General features: G+C 48.3%; 2 protein-coding genes across 3 annotated transcripts in view; both read right to left on the reverse strand.

Annotated features, from left to right (window-relative positions):
* Positions 1-587, reverse strand: part of itgb4 (integrin, beta 4) — a 30,746-nt gene extending 30,159 nt beyond the window's left edge. For both annotated transcript variants that reach the window (XM_077004417.1, XM_077004415.1), the window contains exon 1: positions 426-587. The gene's annotated coding sequence lies outside the window, so the exon portion shown is untranslated. The remainder of the gene's footprint in view (positions 1-425) is intronic.
* Positions 588-1,793: 1,206 nt separating this feature from the next.
* sap30bp (SAP30 binding protein) lies at positions 1,794-20,401 on the reverse strand. Its single transcript, XM_077004422.1, has 11 exons — positions 20,267-20,401; positions 19,582-19,697; positions 16,801-16,845; positions 9,791-9,833; positions 6,910-6,998; positions 3,506-3,597; positions 3,249-3,309; positions 3,116-3,167; positions 2,933-2,991; positions 2,675-2,759; positions 1,794-2,350 (listed from the first exon to the last, which is right to left on the reverse strand). Exons 1-11 carry the CDS (start codon positions 20,358-20,360, stop codon positions 2,172-2,174), a joined length of 915 nt encoding a protein of 304 aa, XP_076860537.1. The 5' UTR covers positions 20,361-20,401; the 3' UTR covers positions 1,794-2,171.
* Between the last annotated feature and the right edge of the window lie 30 nt (positions 20,402-20,431).

The raw sequence follows: 20,431 nt of genomic DNA on the forward strand, positions 1-20,431 counted from the left end.
TAACAAAAACCTCCGAGTGTATTCAGCTGGTGGGCATGTTATACCACCAACTTCACACAGTATAATGCAGTAGTGGTGGTCTCAGTAGTAGCCCAAGTGTCCAGATAAAGTTCGTGTTGGGTTCTGCCTGCCGCCCTGTCGTGACCTCGGCGCTCAACGAGGTACTCGGCGCACACCGCGGCACACCGCCGACCTTTCCCGTCTTTATTCGGCTCTTCGGTGTGTGTACTTCTGTTCGTGATGCTGCAGGCCTACAAATATCTACCCGTTAAAGAAAAGTAGCGTTTCCACGTAGTGTAGGTCGACATGGACGGCAAAACGGCGTCAGGTGCGTTGCGCGCGAGCACACACACTCTCTCACTCACACACATACACGAAACCAACTAAGACAGACGTTTAGGAATTAAAAAACGCCACAAACTTACTTTTGAGCGGTCCAACTCCGCAACAGTCGCACTCACTTAACGTAAACCACCAACAAATCGTTAATCAAACAAGTATATATGTTAAATAACATTTTAGTTTCCGTGTTTAAGGGTCCAAGTTCGCTTGTGGTGATTACTGGGACTCAGAGCCGTGTTTGTCCTCCGGTCGCGCCGCACACCCCCCGGTCTGGCAAAGCCCCTTTATAGCAGTCGGTGGCCGACATTACCATGACAAAGGCCTTCTTTACAAAGCCTTTAGGCTCGACTTTCCAGAGAAATTACCAAATGGCATATTGGAAAACCGTGCCACGTCTCATTTTCTCACGTCTTTTTTTACAGGTCATTATCATAAAATTTCACTTCACAGTCGTTATGAGCAAACACACATTGTGTAATTATGGGTTCTTGATGTATGCATCAACATGGTTTAGGCCTCGAGCCCAAAGTATAGATCCTATTCCTCAGTCAACACGACCCTGTTATCTTATCTAACTCCCCATGATAAAACATTGAACTGTACAAGAGTCGTGGCTGAGTATGGTGCGCTCAGCTCTAGAGGGGGAGCTCGGACTGATGTTTCTATGAAAAACTGAAAAATAGATTTTTCATGGGACCGTGAACACCAAGGTTGAGCAGATTTGGACAGCTGAAAAAGGCTCAGCAGAATTCAGACAAAAGTGAGGTCTGTCTAAATCATGAGTGAGAGATGATGTGAGGGAGAGTGCACACATGTTCACAGAGCAGCTTCAGGGAGATACTGGAGAACAGGCAGCATTCTTTAAGAGTGATTGAGAACATGTCACTCTCTGTGGGGCAGAAAACCACAGTCAGCACATCATAATTTAAAACACACGTGCACGCGCACGCACGCACACAAACCTCACAGATTTAAAATGATAGGAATGACCCAAGTATCCAGCTTTACGGCCTGTGCAGAGAGGACATCCTCAGTGCTGATCCAAGGTCAACAGAGAAAAACAAACGAAGTGAAGAAATGCAGGTTGATTTCACATGCATATTGTGTACTCTGCAGTGTGCAGGGCTGCATGGTCGTGTGGACCTGGGCAACAAATCTGGACTAACAAGAAGACACACACTCCACAGATTTGTACAGCAACCGGAGGAAGACACACCCCACAGACGTGTACCCAACCCCAGGAAGACACACTCCACAGACGTGTACCCAACCCCAGAGAGGCACACACACACTCCACAGACATGTACAACCACCCCAGAAAGAGAGACACAAGCTCCACAGACGTGTACCCAACACAGCGATTATTCCAGTGAAAGGTGCTGGAATCAGAGGCGATGGCACATTTTAGAGTTTGAGGGAAGCAGTTCTGTCTGGTTCAGCACTCGACAGGGTTAAACTCACATTCTTAAAAGTGATTTATTTGGCTTGTTTACCCAATCTGAAAATGTTAGTTGCACAACATAAATACATAAAGGGGCTGACATTTCAGCATAGTGCTGGCATCGCCCAGACGATTTACAACACAATACAACCAATAATGTAAATCAAATAAAGAGAATGGGGGGGCACACGACAAAATAATGTGATGATCACGGGGCTGAGGCGTCAGCACAGGGGGGGGTGTGCGTAGCACCACCTGCTGGAGGACTGTGGCCAGCCCGTCTGCAGCAGCTCGTGGGTCCAGTCAGTGTTCGTGGCGTCTCTACGAAAGGTTTGAACGTGCTCGGGTGCCGATGCCCTCGGGCGCCGCTCCACCGGCCACCAGGCCGTCACTGCTTGGCTTTCTTGTGTATGGTGCCCACCGCAGAGATGACGGTGGTCTTGGTGCCGCTGGCCGTCGTGGTGACGGAGACGACGGCGGGCAGAGGGGCGGAGGTGGTGAGGAGCACCGGCTGGGCCAGAGTTACCGGAACCGCGGAGTCCCACTTACTCTTACGCTTCTGGGCCTCTGCAGACGCACACACACACACACACACACACACACACACACACACACACACACACACACACACACACACACACACACCTTAGTGTGGGCCTCACCTCTGATCTGTACACCTGCTCCACAGTTCTACACAGGGAGTGCAGTGTCTACATTTACTGGTCTCCTTCAACATCTGCGTTTGACCAAAGTGCAGATTTTATTGCGTATCTATAGGTACAGCCTATAGGTCAAACTACAAACGTCAGGGGTCTCAGTAAACTGCTCTGTGTGTGCTGCGTGTAGCTGAAGACTGCTGTGTCTAGTCTTGAATGGACCCTGTGTACATACCTGTGGCTGTCGTGGTGGTGGTGGTAGTGGTTGCGGCTGCTGTGTTGGTTGTGGTGCCTTTCTTGGTTCCCGTCACAAACTCAATCTGAAACACAGATACATCAATCAAAACACGATTTCTTCAAATTAAAAAGTGTTTTAATCATGAGACTGAGTCGGTTACTCTAGAATGTAGCGAGTGTGCGGACATTCTAGTTATCACAGGAGCATGCACGTGCAGGAGCGTTCATGTGCAGGAGTGTGCACCCTGGATCTCACCTTGGTCCTCTCCCGTTTGGCTTTTTCGAGTTTCTCCATCTCCACTTTTTGAGCTTTGGCTGTGGATAGAATTTCAAGCATCAAATCGTCAGGTGTGTGTTTATCTAGCAGTGAGTGATGACCAGGATCAGATGTATTTTGCATTTAGGGTTAGTGTGTCTGATTGTTATTGCCCAGACTCACCTAATGCTTCATAATACGAGTCCTCAGACCAACCATGGGGGTCAAACATGTCCTGTGGAAACAATACACCCAATGTGTACATAAAGGTAAAAAAACAAAAATATCTCTATATGAATGTGTGAAAATAACTCACCTTGGGGTAGTTAGTACCAAGCTCATCGATTCCACAGAACTGGATAAGTTTCTCATAAATACTGAAGAAAATAAAGGACAGAAATGTTCATTACTACAAAACAAACAAAAAAAAACCCCAAACAAAGCAATCAACTCTACAGCCTCAGAGAACCCTGGGACAGCCGTGCACGTGCAGGCCGTGGTCTGATTGGGACAGCCGTGCACGTGGTCTGATTGAGACAGCTGTGCATGTGCAGGCCGTGGTCTGATTCTCACCTTGGATTGCGAAACTCTTTCTTTTTTTGTATGTGGCTGTTTGTGTCAAAGTCTCCATGTTGCTTCCGATCATAAAGTCTGAAGATCTTTTCCTGAAGAACACAAACATCTGATCAGTCCTGGTAATCTACGCACTTAGACACTAGACACTTCTTGTTTCCATGCAGAAATCTCTCAATCTGATCTTATTTCCATATTTATCATGACTAAAGGTTTTCAGTAATCTGAACTTATCTGGGTCACTGTGTCTAGTTAAAGCACTGCGGTGGTCACGCGGTAGGATTTCTACTCTAGTCAAACTATGAATCCGACCAATAGAAGACAACATGGTTGCATGGCAATAGTCCATAATATTTATTACCAACTTTATTCTTGAAGATCAATAAACTCCACTGGATGCTTTTCCAGTTATGGGTGACAGACCAGCACAGAACACAGTCTACACCCCATTATGAAGAACCTATGTCCATCTTCAGGAAATCATTGGACAAACTAAACTGACGAACCACTGCCTTATGTTTACAGTTGTGATCAAATTTATTCAACCCCCACTGAAATAAAGTGTTTTGGCCAGTTTGACATTGATTTTGATCATTTCAGTCATCTTATTTACAATTATATCAAAGAGGCACTTATAAATTAGACAAACATAACAATATTTATGATGGAATAACCACAAATGTCTTTACTGTGCTCACATCATTATCAGTTTTATTCAACCCCCTAGTGACATTATTTTTTAGTACTTAGTACAACATCCTTTTCCAGTTATGACAGCTTTCAAGCGTGAAGCATAGCTTGACACGTGTCTTGCAGCGACTTATGGGTATCTTAGCCCATTCTTCATGGGCAAAAGCCTCCAGTTCAGTCACATTCTTAGGCTTGCGCACTGCAACTGCCTTCTTTAGGTCCCACCAGAGGTTCTCAATTGGATTTAAGTCTGGTGATTGCGATGGCCACTCTAGAATGTTCCAGCCTTTCATATTCAACCATGCTCTAGTGGACTTGGATGTGTGCTTTGGATCATTGTCCTGTTGGAAGGTCCAACGTCTCCCAAGCCGCAGGTTTGTGACTGACTCCATCACATTTTCCTCCAAGATCTCCTGGTACTGAAGGGAATTCATGGTACCCTGCACACGTTGAAGCTTTCCTGTACCATTAGAAGCAAAACAGCCCCAAAGCATAATTGACCCCCCGCCATGCTTCACAGTAGGCAAGGTGTTCTTTTGTTCATAAGCCTGGTTCTTCCTTCTCCAAACATAGCGCTGGTCCATTGTCCCAAACAGTTCTAATTTAGTTTCATCTGACCACAGTACACTGTCCCAAAACCTTTGTGGCTTGTCCACATGACTTTTGGCATACTGCAGTCGACTTTTCTTGTTCTTTGGAGTCAGCAAGGGGGTGCGTCTGGGCGTTCTGGCATGGAGGTCTTCGTTATGCAGTGCGCGCCTTATTGTCTGAGCTGAAACTTCAGTGCCCACATCTGACAGGTCTTTTTTCAGTTTCTTAGCAGTCACGCGGGGATTTTTCTCCACATTACGCTTCAGGTAGCGCACAGCAGTCGCGGTCAGGATCTTCTTTCTGCCACGACCAGGTAACGTTTCCACTGTGCCCTTTAACTTGAACTTGCGAATGATACTTCCGATAGTGTCTCTTGGAATATTTAACAACTTCGCAATCTTTTTATATCCATTGCCATTCTTGTGAAGAGCAATAACCTCTTCTCTTGTCTTCTGGGACCATTCTCTTGCCTTCACCATGCTTGGAAACACACCAGTAGATGTCTAGAAGGAGCTGAGTATCACAGTCCTTTTAAATCTGCCTAATTGGTGCTTATCATGCTTGATTGCTGCTCGTTGACATCCACAGATGTTTTCAATACCTGATGGAAAACACTGGAATGAACCTCTGTTCTTAGGAGTGGTAGTCGTAAAGGGGTTGAATAATTGTGTCAATGAAGAAATCACAAAAAGGCCATTTAATACTTTGACAAAAAAAATTGATGCTATCTTAGTTGCATTTAGTTCTTTAACAAGTCCTTGTAAGATTTCATTATGAACACAATTACAAATGTGCACTGAATTCCATAAAACCCTTCGCAGCATTGGGGGTTGAATAAATTTGATCACAACTGTATATATAGTTCTATGTATTAGTCTGTGTGTGCATGTGTATATTATATATAAAGATGAACTTCAAGGGCGATGTTCCTGCTTTAGTAAAGGATCACTAGTGAGAATAGTGAATAGTGCTCAAGGCTTTTTGTACTGTGTTGTGTTGGACTCAGAGCTGATGAACAGAATCTTTGTGTGAGTGCGATACAGAGGGCCTTTTCTCACAATCAGATTCCAAAACCAGCTGGAAACGTGCCCTAGTTATTCCGATTCCTCCCGACAGCTTACATCTAGAGCTCAACATCTCAAAAATGCACGTTGGTGGTTAATGCCTGTGTTTGAGATCATTGGGAAAATAAACAGCTACTCTTAAACAGCAGAGCACAATCATGTCAGAACAGCGGCTGGTACAGCTGGGGGCCAGGATATTAGTCAAAGAGTACACCTTGTGTTGAACACTAGTGTACGAGGTGTGAAGACCACACCTTACCCACACACACACACACACACACACACACACACACACACACACACACACACACACACACACACACACACACACACACACACACACACACACACACTCCCTCTCATTCACTCACACAAACACACACCCGATCAGGGAAAGACAGGGAGGAGCCAGTTGGAAGCACAATGAGGAAAAAACAACACAGCTAACATGAAATATGGAAGAAAGAAGGTGAAGAAAATGCACATCTGCACTCAGGCACATGCAGGTAGTTAGCACACGCACACACGGACGCACACGCACGTACATTTCTGTTGAAAACCAGCATGTCATATAAGAACAGTGCCAAGTTAGAAACAATGGCCTCCTATTAAACCTTTATGATTTTATGGCTGCTAACAGAGACCTGCAGTCCAACTAAAACAACGTCTAATGAGGGAGGAATCGGCTTCCAGAGCCGGGGGGGCGGGGTCAGCGGGGGCAAGGCGGGGCCAGCCACGGCAGGGCAGAGTAATACAACACAAATTTGCAAGTGTAGAACTCAACAAACCCAGCAGAACAGTCTGGAGATATGCCCACATAATTAACATGGACAGAAGACCAGGTTGCCATGGAAGACTGCATTAGCAACATTTGGGGGGGAAAGGGGGGGGGGGGTGTGTACTGACATCTGGCCACGCCTCCAGCATTCTCCCTCTCTGAGGTGAACACTCCTACACCCGAGGTGTGGGCATCATCATTAACATATCCTAGACATCATTAATCACCATAGAAAAATGCATCACTGATCAGAGTGGGCAGAGCAGCAGGTGAGCACACACCTGTAGATGGCTGGAGCAGCGTCCAGGTGGTTCAGGAGGAATCCGAATCTCTTCAGGAGACATGTTCCGCACCTTCTCCGAGAACTGGGCTATAAAAGAATAAATAAGTATTAAAAAAGCCTGTGTATGACAGGAAAAAACAGGCCCCGAAGCACTAAACCACCACACACACACACACACACACACACACACACACATGCTCACATGACACACAAGATCTGTAGAGAGATGCCATGCTGAGGTCACACCTGGTGTGTCCTGTCACCAGAGGTGGACATTCCAGGTTCAGAAAGTAAAAGTCCTCACCAGGATTTTACTCAAACTTGCTGGATTTTCTAATTAGTGCCAGTAAACTTACTAGAATCAACACAATCCAGGAAGCCTGTGTATTAAAAAAGCCTGTGTATGACAGGACACAACCCACCAGGCATTTAAAACACCAGCATTGACCTCTGACCTTTAATTCCCCAGGGGAATGCGCTCACACACTTAAAACCATAAACTACCTTGAGAGTGCAGTCTGCTCACACAGCAGAGCACACACACACACATGCGCGCACACACACTCGCACACACACACACACGGCTTCACAAGAACACCAATCACAGGAGCAGACACAGATTAGAAAGAAATGAATGTCCAGCAATGAATTCAACCAAAACCACACAAAGAAAAACAGAAAGTGTTGAAGAAACACCGGGGTGTAACTGTGAAACACCTCCACATTCCAGAAAAGACTTCAGACTGTCACCGAGTGGTTTATTTAACCAAAGTTCTAACCTCAGATGGTTTAAACACACACACACACACACCAGTACACGCACAAAGGCTGATCACATTCCTCCAAAGTGGAATGTGCCGTGTGTGTGTGTATGCAGCAACCTGCCCAAACCTCTGGCTGGTTAGAACAGGCTGCAGCTGAAATCCCTTCCAGTGCCTCCCACATCTGCATCGTATTCTGGGCAAGTCCATGTTAGCAGCCATACACACACACACACACACACACACACACACACACACACACACACGGCTGGGCCGGGCGTGGCAATCTGGGCAGAAGGCCAGATCTAAAGAGAGGGAGGAGTGTGGAGGGAGGAAGAAGAAAAAACAGGCCCCGAAGCACTAAACCACCACACACACACACACACACACACACACACACACACACACACACACACACACGACACTCGCGCTCACAGACACACACATACGGTCACAGACACAGACACACGCGCTCATAAACACACACACACACACACACACACACACACACACACACACACACACATGCTCACATGACACACACGCTCACACAAGATCTGTAGAGAGATGCCATGCTGAGGTCACACCTGGTGTGTCCTGTCACCAGAGGTGGACATTCCAGGTTCAGAAAGTAAAAGTCCTCACCAGGATTTTACTCAAACTTGCTGGATTTTCTAATTAGTGCCAGTAAACGTACTAGAATCAACACAATCCAGGAAGCCTGAGCAAAATCCTGGCAAGGACTTTTACTTTTTGGACCTGGAATGTCCACCTCTGACTATTACCATAAACGTCACTTGGACTTTAATTTCTGTGTCTGAACAGACACACAGTAGCTGATGCAGCATGCTGTACCAGGACTCAGTTGAGTGGATGAACCAACACTTAATTTCCTGTTTACATTGCTACTCCAATCCAATTACTGTTTATAGAGATAGACAGATAGATAGATACTTTACTGATCCCAGAGGGAAATTCTTGACAGTTTATGTAAAACTGTAGATGATAAAGTCAATAAAGACAATGATGAATAATAATGCCACAATTTCAGGGCCTCCCCACTGTGCTCAGCAGAGGACTGAGACCCATTAAACCCTCTGAATGATTCTGTAGTATAATGGTGGTGCAAGATTGTGTGTGTGTTGTGCAACACAGTGAGTCACCATAGGAAACACAGCTCATGAGAGATTGCTTGTCAGGACCAGACACTGGTGGAGTCAGTTTACTGGCATCTACCACACTGTGCCAAGAGAATTTCCACTGTCCAGTCTCAACACACACACACACACACAAAAAGAGTCCAGCAGTGTAGTACCTGCACAGGAAGAAAAGCCCAAATAAACACAAACACATCAACACAAAAAGGAAGAAGGTAGAGAAAGTGCAGTTCTGGGTGCCAGAGCCTTCCACACGCCCGCCGCTCCCAGAACGCCACTGCAGCACAGCACAGAACTGCACAGTGGTCATGAGAAAGAACTAGCGTGAAGCCCTCGATACACTCATGTTGGAGAGCGTCTCTCAGACACAGCAGGAGAGGAACAGCAGCAGGAGAGGGGATGTACTGGTGACACACACACACACACACACACACATCACCATCACACCAGTCCCACAATAAACAAACTAGTTACACACACACACACCATTACCAGACAACTCCAACAAAGCGTATGAATCATATCCTGGGCTTGGTGCACACAGAACCACACATACCCACAGACCCTCAGCCACACACACCCACAAAACACATACACACACACCCTCCAATCCAACCCACACAGCCACCGTTGTAAGATGCAGAGCCTGAGTGCTACACTACACAATCAGGAGAGTGTGAATAACCTTCTCACTAATCACTCCCCTCTGTGTGGATGGACATTAACAGTTAAATGAGAACACTTGAGTGACATCTTTCGGTCCACAATATCATATTAAAGAGCCATCAACACTGGTGCATGCAGCTAAAGTTCCACACACACACACCTACACACACACCTACACGCACACACACACACCTACACACACACACACCTGCAATCAACAGCATTCCACCAATCATCAGAAGACATTTTGGACTTAGGTTTAAAATGGTTACAAACAATAAGAATGGTTCCTCACCAACCAACTCGTTGGGGTCCTTTTTCTCCCCGGTTATGACATCCTGCAGAATGAACACAGACACACAAACACTCTTAATTTGGCACGTGCGTAAAACCAAGCTTTTCAAAAATACTTGTGATACAAATAGAGAAGGATAAAAGTATGCCTGGTTTCTGTAACATTTTACTCTGGGATCTGATTGGCCTAGATGGCTTACATAGTTTGCCTTTCAAAAGGAAGTCCCACCTACTCTTTCCAAATGACAGTCCACCTCAAGTCCTTAAATACTGGGCAATAGGCCTTTGTGCTTCATGCTCCCTGTGCTTGTCCATGCGTTAGCTCTAGCTATGCTAGACGCATTAGCTCTAGCTATGCTAGACGCGTTAGCTCTAGCTATATTAGACGTGTTTGCTCTATGTGAACATTTTTGCCATCTTTGGGCAACTTCGATACATGTGTATCTATCAGGGATGTTGTGTCATACTCATTTAAAGCTGTTGATTCAAATCAAGGAGGTCAGTAGTTTGAGGTGAAAGTGTGACAGTGTTCTCAATGCGCAGGTCAAGAACTTCTCCACTTACTTCTAAAAGGCAGCTATGGGTTGCTGGACAGCAGGGAAAACAGCTGTGATGAGTCAGGTTTAGTGGGAGCCACAGGCCTTATACTTGGACTTATACCACTGCTAATCTGACTCAAGGTTACATTATTAAACAGATACTGAAATCACTGATTTGTCGGTAAATGACATCAGACACTTCATTATTACTGTAATCCCTCTGGGATCAATCAATCTATCCATCTATCCATCCATTCATCCATCCATCCATCCATCTACTGGATCAGACCAGATCAGATCAGGTTAAGAATACATTTCCCTGTAGCTGCACATCTATGTCAAAAGCACAGGCCACCAGCACAGCCTCCAACCACCATGTTTGGGGAGGAGTTTCTGCAATCACAGCATGCAGGTAGGATGTGAGGGCTGTGAGCACTGCTCCCTGTGCCCGTCTGCTCCCTGTGCCCGTCTGTGTGTCTGTCGGCTCCCTGTGTCCATCTGTGTGTCTGTCTGCTCCCTGTTCCTGTCTGTCTCCCTGTGCCTGTCTGTGTGTCTGTCTGCTGTCCGTGTGCCTGCCTGTCTGCTGTCCGTGTGCCTGCCTGTCTGCTGTCCGTGTGCCTGCCTGTCTGCTGTCCGTGTGCCTGCCTGTCTGCTGTCCGTGTGCCTGCCTGTCTGCTGTCCGTGTGCCTGTCCGTGTGCCCGTCTGTCTGCTCCCTGTGCCCGTCTGTCTGCTCCCTGTGCCCGTCTGTCTGCTCCCTGTGCCCGTCTGTCTGCTCCCTGTGCCCGTCCGTGCGTCTGTCTGCTCCCTGTGCCCGTCCGTGCGTCTGTCTGCTCCCTGTGCCCGTCCGTGCGTCTGTCTGCTCCCTGTGCCCGTCCGTGCGTCTGTCTGCTCCCTGTGCCCGTCCGTGCGTCTGTCTGCCTGGCTCCCCGTCCGTGCGTCTGTCTGCCTGGCTCCCCGTCCGTGCGTCTGTCTGCCTGGCTCCCCGTCCGTGCGTCTGTCTGTCTGGCTCCCCGTCCGTGCGTCTGTCTGTCTGGCTCCCCGTCCGTGCGTCTGTCTGTCTGGCTCCCCGTCCGTCCGTCTGTCTGTCTGGCTCCCCGTCCGTGCGTCTGTCTGTCTGGCTCCCCGTCCGTGCGTCTGTCTGTCTGGCTCCCCGTCCGTGCGTCTGTCTGTCTGGCTCCCCGTCCGTGCGTCTGTCTGTCTGGCTCCCCGTCCGTGCGTCTGTCTGTCTGGCTCCCCGTCCGTGCGTCTGTCTGTCTGCTCCCCGTCCGTGCGTCTGTCTGCTCCCCGTCCGTGCGTCTGTCTGTCTGCTCCCCGTCCGTGCGTCTGTCTGTCTGCTCCCCGTGTGTCTGTCTGTCTGCTCCCTGTGTGTCTGTCTGTCTGCTCCCCGTGTGTCTGTCTGTCTGCTCCCCGTGTGTCTGTCTGTCTGCTCCCCGTGTGTCTGTCTGTCTGTTCCCTGTGCTTATCAGTGTCTGTCTGCTCCCTGTTCCGGTCTGTCTCCATGTGCCCGTCTGTGTGTCTGTCTGCTCCGTGTCCGTCTGTGTGCCTGTCTGTGTGTCTGTCTGCTCCCTGTGTGTCTGTCTGCTCCCTGTGTGTCTGTCTGCTCCCTGTGTGTCTGTCTGCTCCCTGTGCTTGTCCGTGTCTGTCTGCTCCCTGTTCCTGTCTGTCTCCCTGTGCTTGTCTGTGTGTCTGTCTGCTCCCTGTTCCTGTCTGTCTCCCTGTGCTTGTCTGTGTGTCTGTCTGCTCCCTGTTCCTGTCTGTCTCCCTGTGCTTGTCTGTGTGTCTGTCTGCTCCCTGTTCCTGTCTGTCTCCCTGTGCTTGTCTGTGTGTCTGTCTGTTCCCTGTTCCTGTCTGTCTCCCTGTGCCTGTCTGTGTGTCTCTCTGCTCCCTCTGTGTCTTTCTGCTCCCTGTGCCTGTCCAGGGTATCTGCACATTTTTAAATCTCAAATTCAATGACTTTTAAGACCTTTTTAATACAAGAAAAAATAATACTATTACTGGGGATGCAGGTGTGTTCCACATCGTTGACGGGGGGGTGGGAGGGTGGGGGGGGTTTGCGAACGAATATTGTTGACGTTGTTGAGGCCGTATACGCCAACGCTAGGAATCTAGCACTAGGACCCTGGAGCGGTTATTTTCTGCATTAGCGCTAGATTCGGCAAAGTTCACATCGCGCCAGAACAACTGAACAACACACACTTATAATAATTTAATGCCTCCCCTCATAAAATTCCAGACATTTAAAGACATTTTTAGGCCTTGAATATGGAAAACTAAATTTAAGACATTTTAAGACTTTTTAAGGACCCGCGGGTACCCTGGCCTGTCTGTCTGCTCCCTGTGCCTGTCCGTGTCTGTCTGCTCCCTGTTCCTGTCTGTCTGCTCCCTCGGTGTCTGTCTGCTGCCTGTGCTTGTCCGTGTGTCTGTCTGCTCCCTGTTCCTGTCTGTCTCCCTGTGCCTGTCCGTGTGTCTGTCTGCTCCCTGTGTTTGTCCCTGTCTGTGTGTCTGTCTGCTGTCTGTGTGCCTGTCTGTCTGCTCCCTCGGTGTCTGTCTGCTGCCTGTGCTTGTCCGTGTGTCTGTCTGCTCCCTGTTCCTGTCTGTCTCCCTGTGCCTGTCCGTGTGTCTGTCTGTCTCCCTGTGCCTGTCCGTGTGTCTGTCTGCTCCCCGTGTGCCTGTCTGTCTGCTCCCCGTGTGCCTGTCTGTCTGCTCCCCGTGTGCCTGTCTGTCTGCTCCCCGTGTGCCTGTCTGTCTGCTCCCCGTGTGCCTGTCTGTCTGCTCCCCGTGTGCCTGTCTGTCTGCTCCCCGTGTGCCTGTCTGTCTGCTCCCCGTGTGCCTGTCTGTCTGCTCCCCGTGTGCCTGTCTGTCTGCTCCCCGTGTGCCTGTCTGCTCCCTGTGCCTGTCCGTGTGCCTGTCTGCTCCCTGTGCCTGTCCGTGTGCCTGTCTGCTCCCTGTGCCTGTCCGTGTGTCTGTCTGCTCCCTGTGCCTGTCCGTGTGTCTGTCTGCTCCCTGTGCCTGTCCGTGTGTCTGTCTGCTCCCTGTGCCTGTCTGCTCCCTGTGCCTGTCCGTGTGTCTGTCTGCTCCCTGTGCCTGTCCGTGTGTCTGTCTGCTCCCTGTGCCTGTCCGTGTGTCTGTCTGCTCCCTGTGCCTGTCCGTGTGTCTGTCTGCTCCCTGTGCCTGTCCGTGTGTCTGTCTGCTCCCTGTGCCTGTCCGTGTGTCTGTCTGCTCCCTGTGCCTGTCCGTGTGTCTGTCTGCTCCCTGTGCCTGCTGGTCTGTCTGCTCCCTGTGCCTGTCTCTGTGTCTGTCTGCTCCCCGTGTGTCTGTCTGCTCCCTGTGCCTGTCCGTGTGTGTCTGCTCCCCGTGTGTCTGTCTGCTCCCTGTGCCTGCCCGTCTGTCTGCTCCCTGTGCCTGCCCGTCTGTCTGCTCCCTGTGCCTGCCCGTCTGTCTGCTCCCTGTGCCTGCCCGTCTGTCTGCTCCCTGTGCCTGCCCGTCTGTCTGCTCCCTGTGCCTGCCCGTCTGTCTGCTCCCTGTGCCTGCCCGTCTGTCTGCTCCCTGTGCCTGCCCGTCTGTCTGCTCCCTGTGCCTGCCCGTCTGTGTCTGTCTGCTCCCTGTGCCCGTCTGTGTCTGTCTGCTCCCTGTGCCCGTCTGTGTCTGTCTGCTCCCTGTGCCCGTCTGTGTCCGTGCCTGTCCGTGTGCCTGTCTGGCTCCCTGTGCCTGCCTGTCTGGCTACCTGTGCCTGCCTGTCTGGCTACCTGTGCCTACCTGTCTGGCTACCTGTGCCTGCCTGTCTGGCTACCTGTGCCTGCCTGTCTGGCTCCCTGTGCCTGTCCGTGTCTATCTGCTCCCTGTGCCTGTCTGTCTCTGTGCCTGTCTGTGTGTCTGTCTGCTCCCTCTGTGTCTGTCTGCTCCCTGTGCTTGTCCGTGTGTCTGTCTGCCCCCTGTGCCTGTCTGTGTCTGTCAGTCTCCCTCGCACACCTGCACTTCTAATGCTAAAACCACACAGTACCGCACACTCCCTGGATCATTCATTAAGCCAGTGGTTCCCAAAGTGGGGGGCGCGCCCCCTAGGTGGGGCGCGGAGCTATTGCAGGGGGGGGCGCGGAGCTTGAAAGTAAAACGTGCACATGTGTCAATATTAGGGATGCATCGATTCCGATATTAATATCTGAAAAAATTCTAGATCGGGTATCGGGGACAATGTGACCGATCCATAAAAACAGATCTATTCACTCTAATTCTATGCTTGTATTGCTTGCTTTTCGGAGTTAGTTCAACCTTAATATTCGCGCTGGTGGTATTCCACTTAGTCCGTTTATTTGCTGGTTGACCTAAATAAACCTGGGCTCCAGCAATACTTCACTGTTCATACATGAACTGGTGAGTTGTCCAAAGCTCATTTAATGCATTACTTACAGAAATAAAATAAAGAGCAGTGGTCTGACTCGGTCTACGGCAGAAAGCTAAAAAAACAATATTCCATACGCGCGCTCAACTCGCTCCCTTAAAAGAGACAGTACACATATTTCTGGCCGTTACATGCTTTGTGCTCTGCGTGATGTCTGCGCTTGCAAACTAGCTGCATAGGTATTGCTGTTTCTCTTATTTCATTTTTAATTATATTTATAATTCTTGAACTATTTAAAAGGTTTCTTGCAGTTTATTTTTTTCATATTTGACCAAAGTTGTGAACCTATTGTTTTTGTAAGTTTCAGGTTCTTTGGTATTATTTATTTTACATTCAATGTTATATTTGTAATTGCACTGACTGAACAAATGCAAGTTGTGTTGTTTTTACATGTTTTATGTGTGTTTAAGTGTGCTTTACTGGTGCAGTTTTCAATAAACTTGTAATTCAGTATGTCTGTGTTTTAAAAAAAAATGTTTAAAGTCAATTCAGCAGTTTTACTCTATCAGATCGGTATCGGCAGAGGCGGTCTTTGCATAGAGGCGTGGCTAGGCAACTGCCTTGGGCCCCTCCCACTGCAGCCCACTGTAGGGGCCCCCTGATTAGCTGACTTATTTCTCGCATATTAATGTTGATGGGCCCCCTACCTAATTTCGCCTTGAGCCCCCAAATTGCTAAGTCCGCCACTGGGTATCGGATCAGTATCGGCCGATACGAAGCCTCAGATATCTGAATCAGTATCGGAAGTGAAAAACGTGAATCGGTGCATCCCTAGTCATCAGGGGGGGGGGGGGGGGGTGTAAGGGGGGCGCAAAAATATTCTTATCTACTAAAGGGGGGCACGGCAGAAAAAGTTTGGGAACCACTGCATTAAGCAAATGTATATTCATACTTTCAGCTCTACACAGTTTGGTGTGACTGAAGGTCTCTGAAGGTTAGGCAATCCCAGTGTTCCATGTTCTGAATCTAGGGTGTGGCTCACAGAGACCTCAGTCACCATGTGGAGTCTTGCTGACAAAACCACAATCTTGAAACAGCATGAATCAACGTGCCTTCATGACAGATTCTGCCTCTCCCACATTCTTACTGTTGTCGGAGGAGCTGGCCAAGCTGGGATGTTTCAGGGTAGGGTTAGTGCAACTCCTGTCTGCCTTTTAAAAGGCTTTTTAGTAACACAAGGTACATCAAGATCCTAATCAGAAGAGACGCAGGTATTGACAGACTGGTGCATGTCTGAGGAGGTTTTGTTTATAATTATTCGTTTTAACTTTGTTCACCATCATTAACTCATGTTCCTTCTTTCAGCTACTCAAACAAAATCAAATTCAGAGGGAGTTCACGTTTTAATGCCATAGTAACGCCTGTATTAATGACCCTGAGTAATGAGTAATGACCCAGAACATTCCATTACCCCAGCAGAGGGCTGAATCTGGGGTCAGTACACCTGCACCTGGACATGAGAGAAGTAGAACTGCCTGAACACAAGGTCTGATCTCACCAACACGAGGTCCGAGCGATTCACTCAGCACCAAACCTGCAGAGGCCCTACAGCTGCTGAAGCCAGGAACTCTGGGGCTGCTGTCTGTGGTCATCAAAAACATGCACAGCGACCCAAAACATTCAGACCGAACATGTGGATGGACATGGATGAAGCAGCCCAGTGGAGATGAGATGAGGCTTTAGGGCAGGGGTACTCAACTAAATTTGTCCGCGGTCCAATTTTGGCAGATACCTGTGACTTGAGGTCCAGTGCGGCAGGGGTGGCGAACGCAAGTTGTTGAGAGGGGGGGTGGCGAACGTAAGTTGTTTAGCGTGGGTGCCAAACGTAACACTCGTGACTGAGTGTTTTTTCAATAGCCCTGAAATAAATGCTCCGTATCCAGTTAATCAGGAATGAGATTGGGTCCGGACAGGACTGTGTTCGGGTCCGGATCCGGACCACGGTCCGCCAGTTGAGTACCCCTGCTTTAGGGGTTCGGAGATCTTTCTGAAGAGCACCACTTTAAAAAGGGTGTTTGAGTAGGTGACCCTTAACCCTGAGCAGTCAGGAGGCTCGGAGGCCATACAAGTACCTTCAGGTCCTCCTGGGGTTCCGCTGAGTCAGAGTCACCGACGTCCTATAAAAACAGAAATGAACAGAGTCACCACAAACCACAGCACAACGGGGGTTTGTAGGAGGGGTTAGCCGTGTGTGTGTGTGTGTGTGTGTGTGGGGAGGGTCAAACAAACAGGAAATACAACAGATTCCTAGAAGTGCATATAACCATAGACATAAATAAACATTCTACAATGTAAAGATGTAAAGTACAAAGACAAGTGATATCTGCAGTGTTAGTGGTCAGTGCTACCAGTGTTAGTGTTCATTTAAGTACTCAACAAACAGGTGAGTCTTCAGTCTAAGTTTGAAGACCGCAAGAAACTCTGAACAGCTATTGGAAGATCATTCCACCACCTCAGAGCAGGACAGAGAACAGTCCTGAGGTTAGTCTACCGTGAGATTATGAGCATGGCGTTTCAAGTCGAGCCATACTCGAGTGCTCGAGGGACGGATCGGGCTTTGGCAAGCGTCACGGTTTTATTTCTCATGGGTGCGCCTACTGGAAGTCAGTGAAGAGAACACTGGAGTGACGGGTAGAACTTGAAATCCAGTTGTGCTGCTGCATTCTGGATCAGTTGAAAGGTCTGATGACCCACAGACATTACTGACACAAAGGAGTTCTGCCCAGCAACAACCCAGCAGAGCAACTAACCAATACACATACAGCAGAGCAACTAACACAGACCAACTAACCAAGTGAAGCCAAACATGCAATGTAAAAGATGTGAATCGAACGTATGCGCACGCACGCGCGCGCACGCGCACACACACACACACACACACACACACACACACACACACACACACACACACACACACACACACACACACACACACACACACACACACACACACACACACACACACACACACACACACACACAGCCCCGCTACACCTCATCCCCACACACATGCACTTTCACTTTGCAAAAAGAGAGCAACACACCTCGTTCTAAAATGCTCTCCAATAGCAACCAAGTTAGCCTCTACTGGCTTCCAGTCCTGACATTTCCTGTTAGGATATAACTCACAATGCCCTGTGGAATAAAAGCCTAAAATAAAATAAAAATAAATAATAAAATAAAAGCCCCCACACAACTCAGCCCTGGGATATCAGAACACTGCACAGTAGCCCTTGTGCTGTTTTGGCACTGTCCTCCTGGTCTTCAAATGACTAAGAGTTCACAAGAGAGTTTAAACGGACCACCACGAGTTTACACTAGTAAACACACACCCAGTACAAAACACTACGCACTGACCTGGAGCAGAACCACCATCTGGCAGTAATATCAAGACCTGACCACACAGGCTGAGCATACACAGAGGACCCCAGCAGGGGACACATCGCCACCTGCTGGTGGATCATTCATCGCCAATGGGACAGATGCACACATCGCCACCTGCTGGACTCTTTCAACCTTACTTGGTAAATAAGATTAGATTCAGGTCCACATTAAGTATTGTGAGGGCACGGTGAGTGCACTGTGACGTGTGCCTATGCTTGAATTCAAAAGATGCTGGAATATTATGGCAACACACATGTATATTAACACAAGTATAATATGTACACATGCATATTAACACACATGTAATATTATGTAGGTCCCCCTCGTGGGCATGGAACTTCACTTGATCTTTAGGTAGGTGGTATAGCCACATGTATGCCAGGACCCAGGGTCTACCTGCCATGTTCCCAAGCATCCTGGTGCCATCTCGTCCCCAGTGACACACATGATATGACATACAATTCACTAAACCATTGCTCCATGGTCTAGATCTGATGCTCGAGTGCCCATTGTAGGTGTTTACAATGGTGGACAGGTCAACACAGCCACTCAGACCAATGTGGCTGTGTAACCCCAGCCCCAGCTAGCCCCACCCCCAGCTAACGTTGATGCACTATGTCATCTGACAGCTTTCCATTATGGCCTGCATGAGCTTTACATTAACAGTAGCTCTTCAGTTCCCTTATGAGCCTGAGACACCCACCGCACCTCTGCTGGGACACCCACCGCACCTCTGCTGAGACACCCACCGCACCTCTGCTGAGACACCCACCGCACCTCTGCTGAGACACCCACCGCACCTCGGCTGAGTCTGCTGGTCTTTCCCAGGACTTCTTTGATAGGTACTAACCCTAACCCAAAACCTAACCTTAACACTAAGCCAAAACCTAAACATAAGCCTAACCACCTTCAGCACAGTACAGCAAAGTTTTTTTTCAGCAAACTTTTGTTCTCTTCTCTGCTTCTAAACAGTGATGCCCAAACCTTAAATATAGTTATAGTTCTTCATTTTGAAGGTTTACTTTTATTCCTTTTAAATTCATTCTCTCTAGCATATATTGTGTGTGTCTAGTGTACCAGTGCACTGACTCAGCAGGACACTTAACTGTACAGTTAGAGTATGCTAGTTCAGCAGGACACATACAGAAATACACATATTACCATCACACACACACACACAAAGCCACCGAACCAAATCTGATAACACAACAGAGAAGCTGCTTCTGATTAAGAACAATAGGTTCACATTTCTGTAACCATTCCAGTAGATACCAAATCATTTATGTTTATTTTTTAGTTTGTTTTAAAGGGTTCAGACCTAGCAGTGCCATCAAATGGATATGAAATTATTATTTTTTTAGGTATTCTAGATGAGCACCAATCCACAGCCACACATCTAGAAAAGCAAAACACCTGTTAAAGCAACAGGAACCAAGTGTGTCCCACCAGAGTCCCTGTCTGTTCCCTACCGAGTCCCTGTCGTTCTCATCGCTGTCCTCATTCCCAGAGCCCTTCTCTTCACGCTCTTCTGTGCGCGAAATGTCATCGTCTCCATAACCAGCATTCACCAAACCACCTTGAGCCTCTGTAAAACAAATATCACTTAGAGATTAACAACATTTTATGCATGTCGTGCCAGATCTATTAAAGACATGTGTGACTTGCAGCTGATTTATCAAACTGTCACCATCATACCAAATGAAGGGCTCAGAGCTAGTGAATTAGGCACATTTCAAAAGATAAATACACAAAACACTCCAGATGAAACACTGAAGCAGCTTCCCATTACATGTCTGCATGAACTAGACCGACTTTACCATGACAAGCGTTTACATTAATGAGCCATACACGAAAACATCAACAGGAGGGAAAGTAGAAATGGGCCAATTCTGCTGGTTAATATACAAATACACGCCTGGAGCGGACAGAGGCGGTCATGCCCACGTCTCCACACAGACCGCACCTCAGGAAATCTCTAAAATGATCGATTAATAATCGATTAATCGCACCGATCACAACACACCAGCCCTGATCACTGCTGCACGATCCTAGCCGCCACACACACACACACACACACATCACTGCTGGTTCTGCTCGATAACCGCTGAGCTCCGTCATGTGAAGCTGGTTCTACTGAACTTAGACCACCCGTACCCTGTTCGTCGTTCTCCGGGTCGGACTCCTGCTCCGAGTCGTCCCCATACGCCGCTAGAGAAGACAGCAGCGCACTCTTCTTGCCGCTCGCCATTATCTCGTTCGTCGCACAGTGATTACGGCACAGTATTTGTGCGCGTGCGCGGGTTCCTAAAATCTGCGTCA

Source organism: Brachyhypopomus gauderio, chromosome 4 (genome assembly GCF_052324685.1).
Source record: "Brachyhypopomus gauderio isolate BG-103 chromosome 4, BGAUD_0.2, whole genome shotgun sequence".
NCBI lineage: Eukaryota > Metazoa > Chordata > Actinopteri > Gymnotiformes > Hypopomidae > Brachyhypopomus > Brachyhypopomus gauderio.

Bases quoted from the DNA above. Each gene is read 5' to 3' on its own strand.
- sap30bp (XM_077004422.1), bottom strand. From the start codon at position 20,360: ATGGCGAGCGGCAAGAAGAGTGCGCTGCTGTCTTCTCTAGCGGCGTAT. The intron at 2,992-3,115 runs GTGAGTCTGGGC...TTCTATCCACAG, and splicing joins CTCGTATTATGAAGCATTAG to CCAAAGCTCAAAAAGTGGAG. The intron at 2,760-2,932 runs GTGAGATCCAGG...TCTGTGTTTCAG, and splicing joins CCAAACGGGAGAGGACCAAG to ATTGAGTTTGTGACGGGAAC.